Here is a 16495-nt window from a genome sequence, read left to right as displayed (position 1 = left end):
CAATTGTTTTTGTTGTATAAAACTGAGGGTTTTTAATTCAAACTTCTATGAAATGTATTTCTGAAAAGTTCTCATGTATTTTATTATATTACAACTGTCTATCTTCAGTTTATCATGACTGTTTATTTCAAAAGCTAACATGACTACAAATGAGATTAGCTGAAATCACTTCCAAAATATTTATTTGAAAGTCCTGAAAAAACACAATACAAAAAATAAAAAACTTTATACCTCATTTCCTTTGCTGCCAGCACTTGATTTCATTTCTTTGGGTTGCTGTAAAACAGAAATTAAGATTTATATTCAGGAAGTTTATAGCAGAAATATTTAGCAGCCGTATTTTCTTACAGTGGTTTTACTACTATAGTTGTATAGTGATAGTTTCTGAAGGATGCACAATACAAATAGACCAATATGTGATTTCTTCAGGGATCTCAAAATAGTAAGTAATAGTCCTGTGACACTAAATGGCTGGTGGAATCAGAATTTGCCTTTACATAAATTAATGGCAGAGGGTAATCCTGTGATAAGTACACCATTTACATTGAACACCTGTTGTTAAGGATCTGATGGTGTTCCTTGATACATCTATTCAGTGAGTGATTTTTTATTTTAAAGTAAAGTTTTTTAAATACACAATTAGCTTTACTGAAACATTGAGTTAAGTTCATAATAAAAAAATAACTAAACAGGAATGCAAAAAGTAAAAACTTGCATTCTAATTGCAGACTCCATTCCTGCAGGACTTCTATGCTGCGTCACAGTGATTAAGCCACAGAAAGACACCATAGCACATCTCTGGAGATGTAGTCCAGTCAGGGAGTAGGACCCATTGGGGGAATGGGGTCTGAGTGACCCATAATTAGTGTTGATTTTGACAAAAGTCAATTTTTTGGACGGGAAAACTTTTCATTCAAATGTTTCAGGTCCCTTTTCCTTTATTTCATCTTCAATTTGGTCAGTTCATTTGTTCATTGAAGAAAATTTCCAAAATAATTATCAGCAGCAAATATGGAAACTCAAAAGCTACAAATCATATGAAGTCAGATTAAAAATCTAGAGCCACTGGACACCGAGGGAATGGGAGGGAGACTGGTTTGTAGAGCAGAAAGTACATACCTACACTTAGATATCAATAGAAATGAATATATATTTTGATCCAAATGTAGATTGTCGTCCATTTAGTTTTCAGACAGTTCGACAACAAAGCAAGTACTTTGACTATAAACAAGAACTTACATTGTTGTTCGCTTTTCTTTTTATTGTCTGCTTAGACAATGTCAGGATCTTGTAATGTCTAGGAGTAGTGTTGCACCTTTATACACTGGGTTGCATTTTGTTCTTTCATGTATGTCTACAAGCACACTGAAGCTAAAAAGAGGTTGCAAAGATGTAACAGAGCAGAATTTTGGTCCACTGACTTTATATCCCTTCAATGAAAAGGAAGAACTCTAAAATGTGTCTGTGGTACCTAATCTTGTGTAAAGTATTAATAGTGAGCATTGTATAGCATTTATTTGATAAAGAGTAAAGCAAGTATTATGAGGCTATGTGTGCTTTTCTTTAAAACGCCAGCAAAAGTGGGGTATGATGGGGCTGTGAAAGGTTCTAGGTAAGAGCTCTGCAGTGAAGCAGAGAGACAGACAGCTGTAGGAATGATAGTTTTCCTTGTTCTAATGAAGTTCCTTGTTTAGGATTAAAAAAAAAAATCTGTGATGGCTTTACCAATATCACATGACAAGAATGGTACTGGCAAACTTACCAAATGTCGAAATTCTACAGACAGACTCCCATTTGCAGATTCATCCATATTCATAGCTTTGACATGAGTGCCACATAGAACAAATCTGCGATTACTAGAAAACACATTACAACAATGTACACAGTGGCAGATAAAATAATGTGGGATAAATTAAGAAGTCTCATATTTTTATATTCTTACCTTACAGTTGACACATTCCTTAAAAAAAAGAAAAATAAAACATATCTTGTAACTGTGTGTGTGTGGGGGGGGTGTACACATATATATATTTTATATATATATATATATATATATATATATATATATATATATAGTATGCACTCAAACTAAATAGTGTCTTTTTAAGAAGAGCAGATTAAATTATGCCTTGGGCCCTGAGGGTCCATCCATATTACAAATAGAGCTGTGAGTTTTGTTCTGTAATCAGTCAAAGACACATGGCTAGTTACAAATAATATGCTTCACTTTGTGCCCACACAGCTTTTTTTCTGCCATCAGAACCATATGTGCATATCCAAAGCTATCGCTCTGCCTAACTGTGTTTTATATCAGAGCGTTCTGAGAAAATACAGGAATCTGTACAGCAGGGCACAGAATGGCTGGAGGACACGCACAAAGCATCAGCACATGGAACAATGCACTCTGAGATGTCCCTCTGCACATACAACTGGGAGGAAGGAAGACTAGCCAGTTTCCTGTTCACACGTAAAAAGGAGGGGTGGGGGAAAAGAGTGCTGAACCACTTACAGGAAGACCGCCATGAGCCAACCTCAGCCTCTGGCAGAGGTGGAACACTCTAAGCTTCCCTAGTTATTAACTACAGCACCAGTCCTCCAAGAACATGCTTAACTTTACTACCCTGAGTAATCCCATTGAAATCAATGTGACTATTCACAGAAGGGAAGCTGGTATGTAAATGTTAGCAGGATCTGGGCTGGTGTGGTGTTTTGACATAAACCAACAATGTTATTAACTAGTTACAAGTTAGAACCATTCAGTTAGAAGTTGAAATGTGGATAGGGCCTAAGGCTCTGCTGAGAACAGCTAGTGAGAAACCTGAAACTCCCATTAGGACCTTAGTCGTTATTTGTTTTGTGATTGCACATTCATGATTTCTTCAAGAGGCTAGGGGCATTGCAAAACAGATGTGAATGGAAGCCAAACCTCAACTCAGGTTCACTTGGGTATGAGAACCTACTCGTGAACCTGGGCTAACTTACGGTTTCTTCCAGAATGAGGCAAAACTGGTTGATATTCCCTTTGAGTTTTTGGTCTGTATAAATGCAGAACTCAAGGGGCACAATCCCACATGATCCAAAAGCTGAAAAAGGTTTGCATGAATATACTACTGTCAGCCAAGACCATTGTGTTTCACACAGCTCTTGTTATAAGTCTTCATTGGAATTGCTACCTCAAATTTTAAAATATCAAATAAAAATGTAAATTTTTTAAACATAAAAGAAAATCTTTCACCAGTTAATGACTCTAATAAACCTCCTTAACATTAAAATAGGTCTTGTATTTTAAAAACACATCAACTTTCAAACCATACGGAGTAGCAACACAGACTTTGAGCCCTGGCTATAAGATTGGGTATCTGTATAATATGGCCACTTACTTGTCAATAGTTGCTTTCACTCTGATCTGGTAGTTCAGCTCTGGCAATTTAATTAGCAGCCTGCAAAATAAAAAGTATAAATCTGAACAATCAGAACTAGGACTAATCCCTCTTTATATAGTAAAGTTACTTGTCACCAGAGAATAAAGACCGGTAGTTCCCTAATGAAAGGTCTCCAAAATCCTATTTTAAAGAACACCAGACCAAGTATCCAGAGCTGCATCTTGATGTGCAGGGTCCCAAGCTTAAGTACAGGGAATGAGGGAGATAAAGTGGCAAGTGCCTCACTCTTCATCATAAATGACAATATGTGACAAAAGTTAGGATAGAACAAAGTGTGAATTCATAAGACCTGCAGCTGCATAGTGAGAGACCTCAAGAGGATAGTAAATATGAGGGTTCATGTACCCCTTGTCCCCTCACAAGAATGTTCCTGTTCCCTCCATTCTGACTGCCAGTAGATGGGATTGAACTTTGAGTTCCACTATCATCTCGTCCTAATGCCAAAGGAGGGAAGGAGTTGGTGGAGAGCAAATTGAGGATCTGATTTGTTAAAGACACAGGAGCCTCAAAAATGCAGTTATTGGCCTTGCTTATGTGCACGACTAGCCTTGAAACTACCGCAGAGCTGGCTTGTGTGATGTGGGATATATTATTATTCTTATTCACTTTGTTTTTTGTGCTTTATTTTGTTTGCAATGTCATTGAAGCAAGAATCCAATATAGGATTTTTTAAAAAATGTGACCTGGCAAACTCCTGTGATCCTTACAGTGAGAAGCTGCCACCTTAACTCCCGTTGAGTAGTATCTTACTCCATGTGTAGTTGTAAGTGGCAGAATTTGGGCCACAGTATTTGTATGTCCTTACTCAAAAAATGTAATATGGAAATAAAGGAATTAACACTAGTCTTCCCTTGCTTACCTTAGTTTAACGGAGAACTGTATTAAGGTTTTAAGTACCATTGGCCTCTGGGGGTGGGTTGGCATGCAGGGCTGCCTTTCAATCACAAATGAACTAGTTTGAAAAGAAATAGCTTGATTAAAAGCATGCATACATGTACAGACCTAGTCAAAAGGGTTTCATCTCATGGAAGGTGACGTTTCTGTGCATATTGCAGGGGCAAGTATATGTCCCAGTCCAACACCTCACTTTCTATTTACTTCCTGTGAGTTATTCCCATAGGAAATGAACTAGTTGAGTACGTAGAACACATCATAGCACAGAGAGATCCTATTCCATTAAAAGACACACAAAAAAGTGTCACCACCACAAAAGTGGCAGGAAAATATGTTACAAAACTGGTTCCAATAAAATGTATAAAACATGAAATACAACAATCATTTCATATTTCTGTCTTTTAAAGACAAATTTTGCTCTCAGACAGAGCCAGTCCTGCTAAAAGTGCTGTCACGTGTGGGGCATTCAGGACCACAGCCTAGGCAAAACACCAGGGCTGGAATAGGGACAAAGTATATTTGACTTAAAAGGAAGAAACTAAATGGGATGGGTGAATGTGGAACCCATGGTGGGGGTGGAGGGGCATGGAAGAAACTACCATCCCCTAGTCCTGCACCAGGCATTGTTCACAGAGGCACGTGGATGATTCCTATTTAAATCAGTGGGAGTCATGCATGTTTCTCCAAAGGTGGAACTTGACCATTAAACTTTAAGACCTGGATCATAGGTGCCAACTCCAGGGGTGCTGAGGGGCTGAGGCACCCATGGAAAAAAAATGCAGCCCTGCTGCTGCTCATCTGGGGACACACACTGGGCCACCCCACACGTGGGCGGACGGCATGTGTGGCTGCAGCCTGCAGCTCCCCTCCCGGCACCCTCCCAGGCTCCTTGCCGGGCTCCAGGCAGCAGGTAAGTCCCAGCAGGGGGAACCTGGCTACTAGGCTAGGGCTAGGAGGGTAAGTGTGCAGTGGTGGCCAATGTGGGGCCACTGGAAAATTAGGCACCAGCTGGCACCCCCAACAGCAGACATCCAGGGATTGGGGGGGGAGGGGGGGAGGAGACTTAGCCCCACTCTCTAGAGACTCCCAGCAGAAGCCAGGAATGTGGGGGGGGGGAGCCCCACTGGCTACCACTGCCTGAGGAAGCCACAGGGGGAGCTGAACACAACCCCCTGGCCCCAGCAGAAGCCAGAAGGGGGGCAACTAAGCCCCTAGCAGAAGCAAGGTGGGCAGGGGAAAAGCCCCGTGGGGAAGCCACATGGGCGGGAGCCAGACCTGATCACTGGCCCCAAGACCCACCAGCAAAACCAAAAGTCACTTGCAAAACTCCTATTCCAAAGCTCCTATCAACTTCTGTTAGAGTTGCATGTGCTCATCACCTTTAAATACCAGGCTCTAAAATCATCGCAGACAACATTCCGTTTTTTTCTTTTCAACAATAAACTCGCTTCTAGATTCTCATGTTTCTAGATTCTAGAAACTCGTGTTCTAGATTCCTGCATCTTAAATGACACGAAATGTATAAGAGCTGATGTACCTTCGGAAAAGATTGTAGAGCAAGACGTTAACTCTTTCCAGCAGGTGAGGCCTTTGAAGTAGAATAGGATCTCCATCATAAGTCAGTTTAGTCAACAGCTCATCCAATTTTTCCAGTTGCCTTCTTACTTGAAAAAGGCTCTCTGCCAGCAGTGTAAAACTATTGCGGAACAAATGATTGTTACATTCTCTTACAAAAATTGCTTATTAGAACATAAAAGTTATTGAAGTTTTTGTCAGAAAAATCATAGAATTAGAATCGATTGATATCTATTAGCCTTATACAAGCTAACATCAGCTAGTTAAATGAATATATGTAAACTATTTGCCAAATTACTCATATATTGTTTCAGAGATGAGCCATTTCCCAAAATACCTCATTCACACTGACTTGAAGCTGCTTGTGACTTGCTAAGGAGAAATATATGCGCATCCATGACAGGACAGTAATACCACAGCTCAGTAATATTTTTGAAAAACATACTCTTTAAGAGAATAACATTTATATCGCAGAGAAGTGAGAGGATGACTGTGAAAATCCAACCCAAGCACACTTGGCTAACAGTTTACTTTAATGGGATTCATGTGGCTAAAATCCCATATGAGATTTTGAAAAAAGTCTCCCTTCCCATAACTGTGTAAGAAATGGATAAAAACTGAGCAGAGACTTCGAGATTTGTCCTGTTGTCATATCTTCGTCACAAATTCATATAGCTCCCTACAAAAAGATCAGGTAGTACTGGTTGAAAATTTTTCACAGAAAAAAAATGTTTTGATACCGAAATAAAAGCTTTTCAACCAAAATACAAATTTTTATTTTGCTGGACAACTTTTGATGAAAAACTGTTTTCAACAGATATAAAAATTGTTGTTTTTTTGTTGTTTTCCACTACCGTTCTTTCTCTTTTTCCTTGCTGACCTTCACCACACCTATCCCAGTGGGGAAAAAAGCTTCAAGGGACATAAATAATTGTTAGGAAGGCAATGAACGCAGCAAGAATATTCTCTGGCTCCATTATAATTGTGAAATTTAATTACGTTTATGTTCCTATTTGGACCTTTGAATCTAGATATGACAACCTCATTTTGAGCCTTGTGGTATTTTCAAATACTGGGTATTATCTCTCATTAAATTCCTATTTGTTGCAATGATCTACTGTTTCAAACCTGGAGAAATGATGCACTAAGTGAGTCAAATCACTAAGTCTTTACCTACTTCTTCCCCGGATAAAACTCCCTCTGTCCTCAGGCGACGAGTTGAGTGCACTCAGTGTGCCACTCTAGACAAAGACGTCAGATTCCATAAGATGAATGTTGTGTTTCTCTGTGGCTTTTTGACTAGAACTGTACATTTATGCATGGTTTTAACCAAACTATTTATTTCTTTTTAGAAAAACTCCCTTGAGGAAGTGTATGTGATATGTGGGAGGCTTGTCGTTGTTTTGTTTGACCATCTGCAAGTGCTCAGTCTCTGTGTAGCTTGTTGTTTTGTACTCATTCTAACTGCAGATTATACTTATCAAAGCCAACTGCATTTCAGTTACTTATTTCCTTAATGGCTACCATAACAGCAGCAAACTCAAATAATTCATATGTATGAAAGCAGCTCTGATGAGACTTTATTTTTTGACATGTGCTGGGCTACTGTGAAGCGGCAGACTTCCTGTGGTTTTCACTGAAAACTTAAAGTAAAGGCAAGTTTACCAGTTCTGGAGCTGATCAAGCCCACTATGTAGAGGACCTCCAATGCAGACAATTTGCTGTCTCCTCTTCCAGTCTAGTAGCTCTTCAAGCAGCATGTTGCTCATCAAGACATCACTTTCATTTATTATTTGTGCCATTTTACTAAGTACTTCCTGCAAGGAATAGGAAAAGTGTCACAAACTGACCACAGGGAACGCCAATAAAGCTTACAAATGAAGCCAATTATAATGCTGGCCATAAATTTTAACTTCTTAGTTAGGAAAAACGTGTGATACATTAATGTGCTATAAAGTGTTTTGGGTTCACCTTGTTTTTAAGCATCCATCTCTGAAACACCATATTCAAATTACTTAAGGATTTATATATGTAATATTCTAATGCTTATAGATTAATTTTTATTTCTGAGAAAGTGACAGTACTTGTACCCCTACTTCTTGGGCTCAGGTGACTGGATTCTCCATCCACTGTACTAAAAATAGTCCTGGATATTAATGAATTATTTTTACATATAACTTTTTTAGTGAATTCATTGTAGCATAACACCTCCAGAACCTTGACATATAGAAGCAGTGTTAAGGTCACAAGCTCCTTTCTGGGATCTTGGATTATATTCCACATAGACTTTTCTTTAACGATAAAAAGAATACGTGGAAATATATGGAAGTTGTTATGATATTCCAAGGTGGACACAAAAAAAGCCATAGAAGAAATGCTTTTTCCACCACCGAAGAAGCAGGTTGATCACAATCGTCAGTTGGCGTTCAACTGCACTAAGTAGTGTGATGTTTGTTTTTGTGGTTAGGGGCTTACATTGATCTGGAGTATTTTTTTCCTGACTTTAAATACAATAACTTGCAAACAAAGGAATGAATCCATCATGAGCTGATGAGTACTCTCACCCTTCCACTGATGTCCACAGGTTCCAGGAATTGCCAGTTGTTTAACTGCTAGTAAACTCCCCAACATCCCTTCTGGTATTTGTAACGCACAATTATGTTTACCTGCTCTTTTTGATGGGAGAGTTTGTGCAAGTGCCTCCTTAAATGTGATTATTTAGTGTGGGAGCAAGGGGAGAAAGCAAACAAACCACAAATGACAAAACGTGTTACCAACCTTTCTTTTGTAGTCTAAGGTATTGAGCATTTCCTGCAACGTCAACATTTCCTGTTTCATTAGGACGCTGTTTTTGTCACTCTGTTCTATGGAAGGGGGGGAGGAGAAAAGAAAAATCATCTGGTAACCTCAGTGTAAATGTATGTGTTTATAATGGGTGCGGGGAGCCCTAAACAGATTATATCCTGGTAGCTACTAAAGAAATCCACTAATGTTTGTAATTAAAGTTTATATAATATAAGTTCAATTGAATGGACTAACTCCAATATGAATTTAAGAATTATTATAGGAGCTGGGTATTTTGATTCTTTTTTTTTGTGTGTGGAACAGGAGGCATATAGGAAAGTAACACAGAAATTATTAGATTCTTATATGTCTGTGTATACACTTATTTCATTACATAACTCTGGATTCAAGTACTGAATTGCTTTGAGCCATCATGAAATTGTGTCCCATGCTGTCAGTAATTATACTAAAGTTCTTTGGAATCTTAGTATGAACCATGTGTCTGGTTGAGGAAATATTTGCAGGTGTTGGACGGGTGCAAGAAGGTTTGGCACTTGGGATGGAGGATTTTATGGTGCTCATCACATGATGATTTTGGAAGTTGTGATTTCTGGTCATGGAATGTTGTCGCCTTGATGTGACCTTTCCTCCTACTTATTGTCCTCTGGCTTCAGATCTTTCTGGCCTGACCCACTCACTTTTCTCCTGCAGCTATACCCCTCACTTTCTCTACATCTTCAACTACTTTCAAAGAAGAACTTGATGCCATCTGTGTCTATGCTGGGCCCTGGCATGTGCCTTCCTTTGAAATTTGTGCTCTGACACATTAAATCTCAATCTCACATGATTGACATGCTGAAGGAACTTGGGGCACCTATGGTCCCAGATTTCTTTACATGTTCAAAGGGAGGTAGGTGCCATTAAGGTTTCAGTGTTGACACAGCTGGGCCCCAATTTCATTTCTGAAGGAGGATCATGCAGAAGTTGTTGCAGTGTGACAGGCTGCAGATCCCAGAACCATTGCAGGCTGCTCAAGCTTGCATTTGAAATGCTTACCAGTTGGTTATCACTGCTCTGGTCAAAAAAAATCAGAAGGTCAAGTTAGTGGTTAATAAATTGATTTTAGAAAACACCACTATGGGAAAAAGAATGGAGTCCTTTACGTTCCACTCTGTAAGAGGAAAGGTCATGTTAAATAGGAAGAAATTGTTTTGGAAAAAAGTTTCCTCTACACTATGGAGACCATAATACCCAAGACTTGATCACACAACTTCATAGCTCATGTACAAAAAATAACTGCATCTGGACACTGAGAATGTCTTGATTTTTTTTAATTCCAGAAGTATTCATTATGACACAGATTGCAGTTTTACATACACGTCATGCCTATATCTCAAAATATCAGCTTCTGTGCTTATGTATGCTTGGAAGATAAATACACAAAACTCATCTGAGACTGTAATCTAGTCCTATAATCAACATTTTCTCACAGAATCTTAAAATAATTATTAAAAAGCTTACCTAGGCTCTGTATTGTTTTATACCTGAAGTCAAATTCCTCTTGCAAATCTTCTAAGTATTTGACATCTTGTTCTGTCATCTTTTTATAAAATTAAAAAAAAAAAAGATTCAGTATAGCACTGACAATTCACCACATCTGACAGTTTCTAATTTATATTACTTTAATTTTTTTACCTTGTTTATAGTTGACTTCTTTAATATTTCCCTTCTCTGTCATTTGAGAATCATTAAGACTTGACAGAACTGTTTATCTATCAATCACTAATCTCACCAAAAAGATGATGATTATGTGTGCAGCTTCTGACCATAATATTCTACAAGAAGAGAAGGATTCCTTTCATTTCCATTCCAGTACGGTCAGATGATGTCCTCTTTCACACACTGATACTCTTATTGATACAATCAGCCCAGTCATGAACTCTGCTATGGCAAAACTACATTGCTCCAGGTTTTGCCAGTATAATAAAGCCTTGTATGTATCTGGGCACATAATTTATTTTCACCTAAACTAGACTCTCTAACTAATCATTCAAATCCTTAGCAGTTTACTGATTTGTTTGAAAGAAGAAATGACTAAAATTAGTTCAGACTGCTTATCAACAATATAAACCTAACTAAACCACATTTACGTCAACTATTGGAGTAATCCCCATTTGACACTTAAATAAATCAAGGATGCCCTTCCCCCACCCTCTTGTTAAAAATCTTGTTGTTTGGCACTGTAAACTGTCATTCTTTGAAGAATGGTTGATTATTCACACTAACAATTTAATTAATAATTTTCATAATGCTTGTGGATTTGCGCACACAGCTACTCAAGGTATTGCTTAGGGGTTTTAGTGTGGATAGCTAAGAAAAGAATTTATCTTTAAAAGTATAAACCTAAGAACAAATTTAAAAAAAAACCTAAACAAAATATTTCTGCCATCTTGGTGTGCACAAAAATAGCATCTGTGCGCAGAATATTGCCACAGGATCATTTCCCTTTTTTAACGGAGAGCTCCAATTTTTCATTTCTTTTATAATTCTTTGTTTGACCCTTTTGGAGATTTAAAGTTATTCTCCGCTGTCCTGAGGTGAAACAAGCTGAGTCATACTTTCTGCAAAACACCCTCTCCCGTGACACCTGAGTATCTCAGAATAGGATCATACTACTCTAAATGCCTGATCCCACACCATTTAAGTCAACTAAATACTTTGCTTTAACAGCCCTGGGAGCTGGATCAGGGTCTACAAGGATATTTCGGAGCAGAGATTTCCAGAAAAAGTTCTTGCCAGACAGAATGATTCTGCAGTTCTGTAGCCACAGACTTTATTTTTAGAGAAAGAAACCCTCATGAACTTCATGCATAGCAATCAAACTGAATTACTGCTTTGGACTTTTTCAGGGTTTCACTTTCATGCTTTAATATTGAAAAGGATTTCGAAGACTTCTCCAAATCACATCATAAAAGATGATCCATGCACAGACTTATCAGAAGAAGGAATATGGAGTAGGCTGTGACAAATCTTATTTTTCATAAAAGTCCTTCTCTGTGTCATTGGAGTTCCTGATCCTGCAAACAGCTGCTCATCAATAGGTGCTTTGAGTTCAATGGAACTATTCATGAGTAAATGTTTAGAGGACTATAAAAACCCAGTCTCTAAATCTAGATGTGTGCATAGACAGCCACATCCGTTATCTGGTTTTGTTTTTTTTTGTTTGTTTGTTTTTTTTTTCTATTTTGGGGACTAAACTTTGGAAATGCAAGTGAAAGGTATGCAGTCGCATGCACAGTTGGCTGTTTTCCATGCACAACTCAAGTATATTTTATAAAATATGTAGCTCCTAACAATTATTCTTATTTACCCTTTCCTTTCAATGAAATTCACCCTCCTTACAAAAAGTCCCAGACACTGATTCTATGCAGCAGTCTGCTGAAGAGGATCAATGTCACGAACATACGGGCAGGCTGCTGGGCCTCAGCCTCCAGCTGCTTCTCCGCTCAGCTGCTTCTCTCTTCTGGACCCTATATAAATGTATGTGTATGTATACAAGTGCTGATCCAGTGGCCTCTTCCCTGGGCTAGAGACCCAAACTGTCCCCTTTTCTGGGTTTTTCCTTTGTTCTTATACAAAAAACAACAAAATAAAACCTCAGGCCAAGCATCTTCTTGAGCTAAGTTGTCTCTAGTGTTACCCCTGCTGGACCTTTCTTTCTCTGTCCTCAGTTCACTCTACTACAGAGAGATATTTCTGGGATGAAGTATCAGGCCCCAATTGAACAGGCTGTGTGACTGAATCTGCAACAATAAGGCTATGTCTACACTGACAGCGGCAAAGTCGCTGCCGTCAGATTGACTTATCTGGAACGACTGAGCAGTCAGTGTAGACCCGCTCAATCAATCAGGAAGCTGATGTTAATAAACCACCTCCTCAAGTGGCGTAGCGCTGCCTCAACGGGAACAAGTTCCCGTCGGCACAGTGCACTGAAGACACGGTGCAGAACAGAAGTACAGCAGTCGATGGGAGTTATGCAAGCTACTCCGTGTAGCTTGCGTAACTCCCGTTGACTGCCGCCGAATTGCCGGGTAAGTGTAGACCAGGCCTGAATCTGTACCTCTGTGCAGAGTCTTAGAACCTGACACCCTGTCCCAGACAGTAACAGACACAACATACCTGGGCACTGTTCTTAATTGCTGACACTTTGTGCTCCACATTTCTTTGTCTTTCTGAAACTACAGTATTCTGCAATTGTTTTTCCAGTGGTCCCTAGAACAAATTAAATATGTAGTGTGTAGATTATCTATGATATCTTAAGCAGCAATGCTATTTCCCCTTGCATAAAACATTCCATGCATATAACTCCACTGCAAGGTCCCACAGAGATGGGATATAGGGCTAGATCTTCAGCTGGTATAAAGCAGCATAGTTCCACAGACTGATAAACAACACCCACTAGATCTTGAGATAGGAAAGGACACGGTTAGTGTTGCAAACATTTTAAAATTTAATATATGTTTTAAGAAACAAAAATCCAGAATGAAAATATATTGTAGGAAGATTGTTGCATTCTAGAAAAAATATTTTAATATCCCAATAAGCACATACATTCCATGCACAAGTTATTACTTTATTAACAGAACTTAAATCACTTCTGTCTGAATTTTTTCATGAATATAATAGTTTTCACAAAATGTATATTGTATAGTTTTGGGTTTTCTTGTGTTTTTTAAAAAAATATAAGAACTTTTTATAACTAGCATAACAAGTATTACATAATAAATACAAGATAAAACTTAACAATTAACCTGTCTTTTATATAACATGAGTTAAAAACGTCTCCATGCTTCAGCCTTCTCTCACAATGCATTCCTATAGTTTCTTAAGATTAGCAGTAATATACTGAAGTTACTTAAATTAATGTTAAAGGTCCTGATTCTGCAAACACAGATGTGCACATGCCGTTTAAATGATTGGAAACAGAGATCCAGATCCCGCCTTTACTGTTCCTGTTCATTTCATCATAAGAGGACAGAATTTGGTCCTCAGTACATGTGATCAGCATGGCCAAAGTAGATTAATAAAATGTAATACATTACCTGTACAGGCATGCTGGCTGCAGCCAATATCCTTCTCTCTTCTCTTAAGCAGTTTGAAATAATAACTGCTATGTGCATAGGATTACCATGATATTTTCCCTGAAAACATAAGTAAATAGTAATGTCAAAATCTAAAAGAAATCTAGGGTCTTCCCTACACTGTCTGAGGCCTTGTATAGATTTAGGAGATTTTGCTAATATTTTCCACCTTTGCTAACACTGATTCAGCTATGAATTGCTGTTAACCACAAGGGGAGCCCTTATGTAGATAGCCTGTCTGCTAGTGATACCATTTTCAGCCCCATGTTCTTTAGACTGGTTCTGAGCTGGATTAGACACAGTGCTGGCACACAGCGAGCCATGTGCATGAGGGCTCCCAAAGATGCTAATGCTGACAGAGCTGACAAAGTGTTAACAATGGTTGGAGTTTTTTGAAAATTTGTATAGTGTAGACTAAGCTGACTTGATGCAACTGCATGACTTCTTAAAAGACATGTTCTGCATACATTCATATGGTATTTATTATTATTTAGTCACGTGTATATATGGCTATACATCCCCACATCCCATAAGAGTCTCCTTATGTCATGCTCTGTGTATTTGTATAACACTTAGCATAGTCCCTGCTCCAAAGAGCTTACAGTCTCTCAAAAAGACAAGTCACACAAGTAAATTTTAATGAGGAGTAGGAGCAAATGCGGTGGGAGGACAATGATTACTGTAAAAATCAAAAGGCTTCTTAAGTAACTTATTTGTATCTCTAGATAATATGGAGGCTTCTATAGTAGTAGTTCCAGAGGGGTAGCCATGTTAGTCTGTTTTCAGCAAAACAATGAGAGTTCTGTGACACCTTAAAGACTAACAAATTTATTTGGGCATAAACTTTCGTGTGCAGAAACCCAGTTCGTCAGATGCAAGGCAAGATGCATATAGTAGTAGTGGATTTTTTCCCCTTCTTTAAAAACAAATCATGCCTGCAACGATCACAATAATCCCATAAAACCTATTACTATATGTGGATTTACCCTGCAACACCGCATTAATTAGTTCCATTATTGTAAATATATTACCATAAAGCTTATTAAATTATAGCCCCGAGTTGTATATAGCAATGGAACAATTTGACCTTCAAATGAAAACGTATTGTCAGCACATTTTTGATGTATTTTTATCATGTTTTCCATTTTCAATTCAGCGTGTAGCATGCATTTTAGCAAGAACACCATATACCACATATCAGCATTGTAACTGTGTAAGCAGAAAAGCTTTCCTCTGTATACAAGAACAGATTTAAATCTGTTCTCATTTTAGCCAACCTCTGAACAATTTTCCTTCCAATAACACATCCAAAACAATAGAAGCAGCTTTCAACCCAAGATGAGCCCAATTTTCCTCTCATTCACACTAATGTAAATCAGGGGCAGAATCACTAACCTCAATGGACTTATACAAGTTTAGAACTGTTGTGAGATGAGAATCAGGCCAAAGGAGACCAAATATTAATAAAGGTTTGTGCTTTTTTTGGTAAACTGGAAAACCTGCACCCCCTCCCTGAAGCAGTGCCTTTCACAGTAATGTTATTTTGTGCTTTTTCCTCTTTTTTGTAATATTTGTTTACCTTAGTGTTTTTTCATACTTTTATTATCATTCATACAGTACATTTCTCACACTTTTCCTAAATCAAATACTTAGACCCTGTTTACACTTATCTTCGAGATTCGGCAGCAGCCGACAGGAGTTACACAAGCTACACAAAAAACTTGCGTAACACCCATCGACTGCTGTATTTCCCCTCTGCGCGGCGTCTTCACTGCACTGCACCCGATGCAGTGCTACTCCACTTGTGAAGGCGATCTTAGTACATTGATTTCTAGATCGACTGAGCGGGTCTTCATGACCGCTCAATCGATCCAGAGGAATCGATCTGACGGTGGCAACTTTGCTGCCGTCAATGTAGCCATAGCCTTAGTCTTTTTTCGACTCTTTCCATTCCTCCATCTTTCTGATTTAGTTTTCACTTTTGTCCTGCTTTGTTTCTATTGAAATTTTTTTTATTCTTGCTTTTTCTTTGCCTGGCATGATCAGCTTCACAGTTCTTAAAACATCTCATTATTTCTTAAACCAGTTGTTCCACTGACTGTCAACAGAGGAGGATGTGTGATGGAAAAGTGCATAGATTCATATCTTTTCACATCAGTGTGATCGCACAGTTGAATTCTTAGCAGCACAAAATGAAAAAAAAAAAAAAAAAGTAGAAAAAAAATCCCTTGGTGTTTTTGGATGAAGCATGGATTGCCGGAGGGTGTTATTCATTGCATATGGTATCTGCAGTTACAAGGCAGCAGAGTATGAGAGAAAGATGGACCTTCAAGAGAAATACAAATAATTTTAATCACTGGGACTGGCTGCTTGATATTAAACATTGCACTGCCCCTAGTATTATGCTGCCAGACAGAAATTGGACTGATGTGAAAGGCACTGGACTTTTGCAGCCAGTGGAGTGGGGAGTGAAGGGTTACTTACCCTTCCCAGAGCAGCTTTGGCTTTCATCACACTGTTAATGTTGAAACAAGGCTTCAGAGCTAACCAGTAATGCTCAGTAATGTACCGGCTATACGGGTTAAAATAATTTTCCCACAGCTGCCCCATGTGCTGTATTTCCTAATGTCCCTTTGAAGTGTGCTGAAAAGAATGTGA

At 38.5% G+C, this 16495-nt stretch overlaps 1 protein-coding gene across 1 annotated transcript in view; it reads right to left on the bottom strand.

Moving 5' to 3' along the window:
* STAT4 (signal transducer and activator of transcription 4) overlaps positions 1 to 16495 on the bottom strand; it is a 53398-nt gene that overhangs the window by 15645 nt on the left and 21258 nt on the right. Inside the window, exons 3-13 of the mRNA XM_067549002.1 lie at positions 13799 to 13897; positions 12876 to 12968; positions 10218 to 10296; positions 8691 to 8776; positions 7578 to 7729; positions 5875 to 6033; positions 4303 to 4395; positions 3381 to 3440; positions 1943 to 1960; positions 1763 to 1856; positions 232 to 276 (exon numbers count right to left, since the gene is read on the bottom strand). Coding sequence (XP_067405103.1) covers positions 232 to 276; positions 1763 to 1856; positions 1943 to 1960; positions 3381 to 3440; positions 4303 to 4395; positions 5875 to 6033; positions 7578 to 7729; positions 8691 to 8776; positions 10218 to 10296; positions 12876 to 12968; positions 13799 to 13897 — 978 coding nt within the window. The remainder of the gene's footprint in view (positions 1 to 231; positions 277 to 1762; positions 1857 to 1942; positions 1961 to 3380; positions 3441 to 4302; positions 4396 to 5874; positions 6034 to 7577; positions 7730 to 8690; positions 8777 to 10217; positions 10297 to 12875; positions 12969 to 13798; positions 13898 to 16495) is intronic.

Source organism: Emydura macquarii, unplaced genomic scaffold (assembly GCF_026122565.2).
Source record: "Emydura macquarii macquarii isolate MOO-44397 ecotype Brisbane River unplaced genomic scaffold, CSIRO-AGI_Emac_v2 contig_1253, whole genome shotgun sequence".
Lineage (NCBI taxonomy): Eukaryota > Metazoa > Chordata > Testudines > Chelidae > Emydura > Emydura macquarii.
The sequence above is the reverse complement of the archived record's forward strand: the minus strand, read 5'-3'. Positions and strand labels throughout refer to the sequence as shown.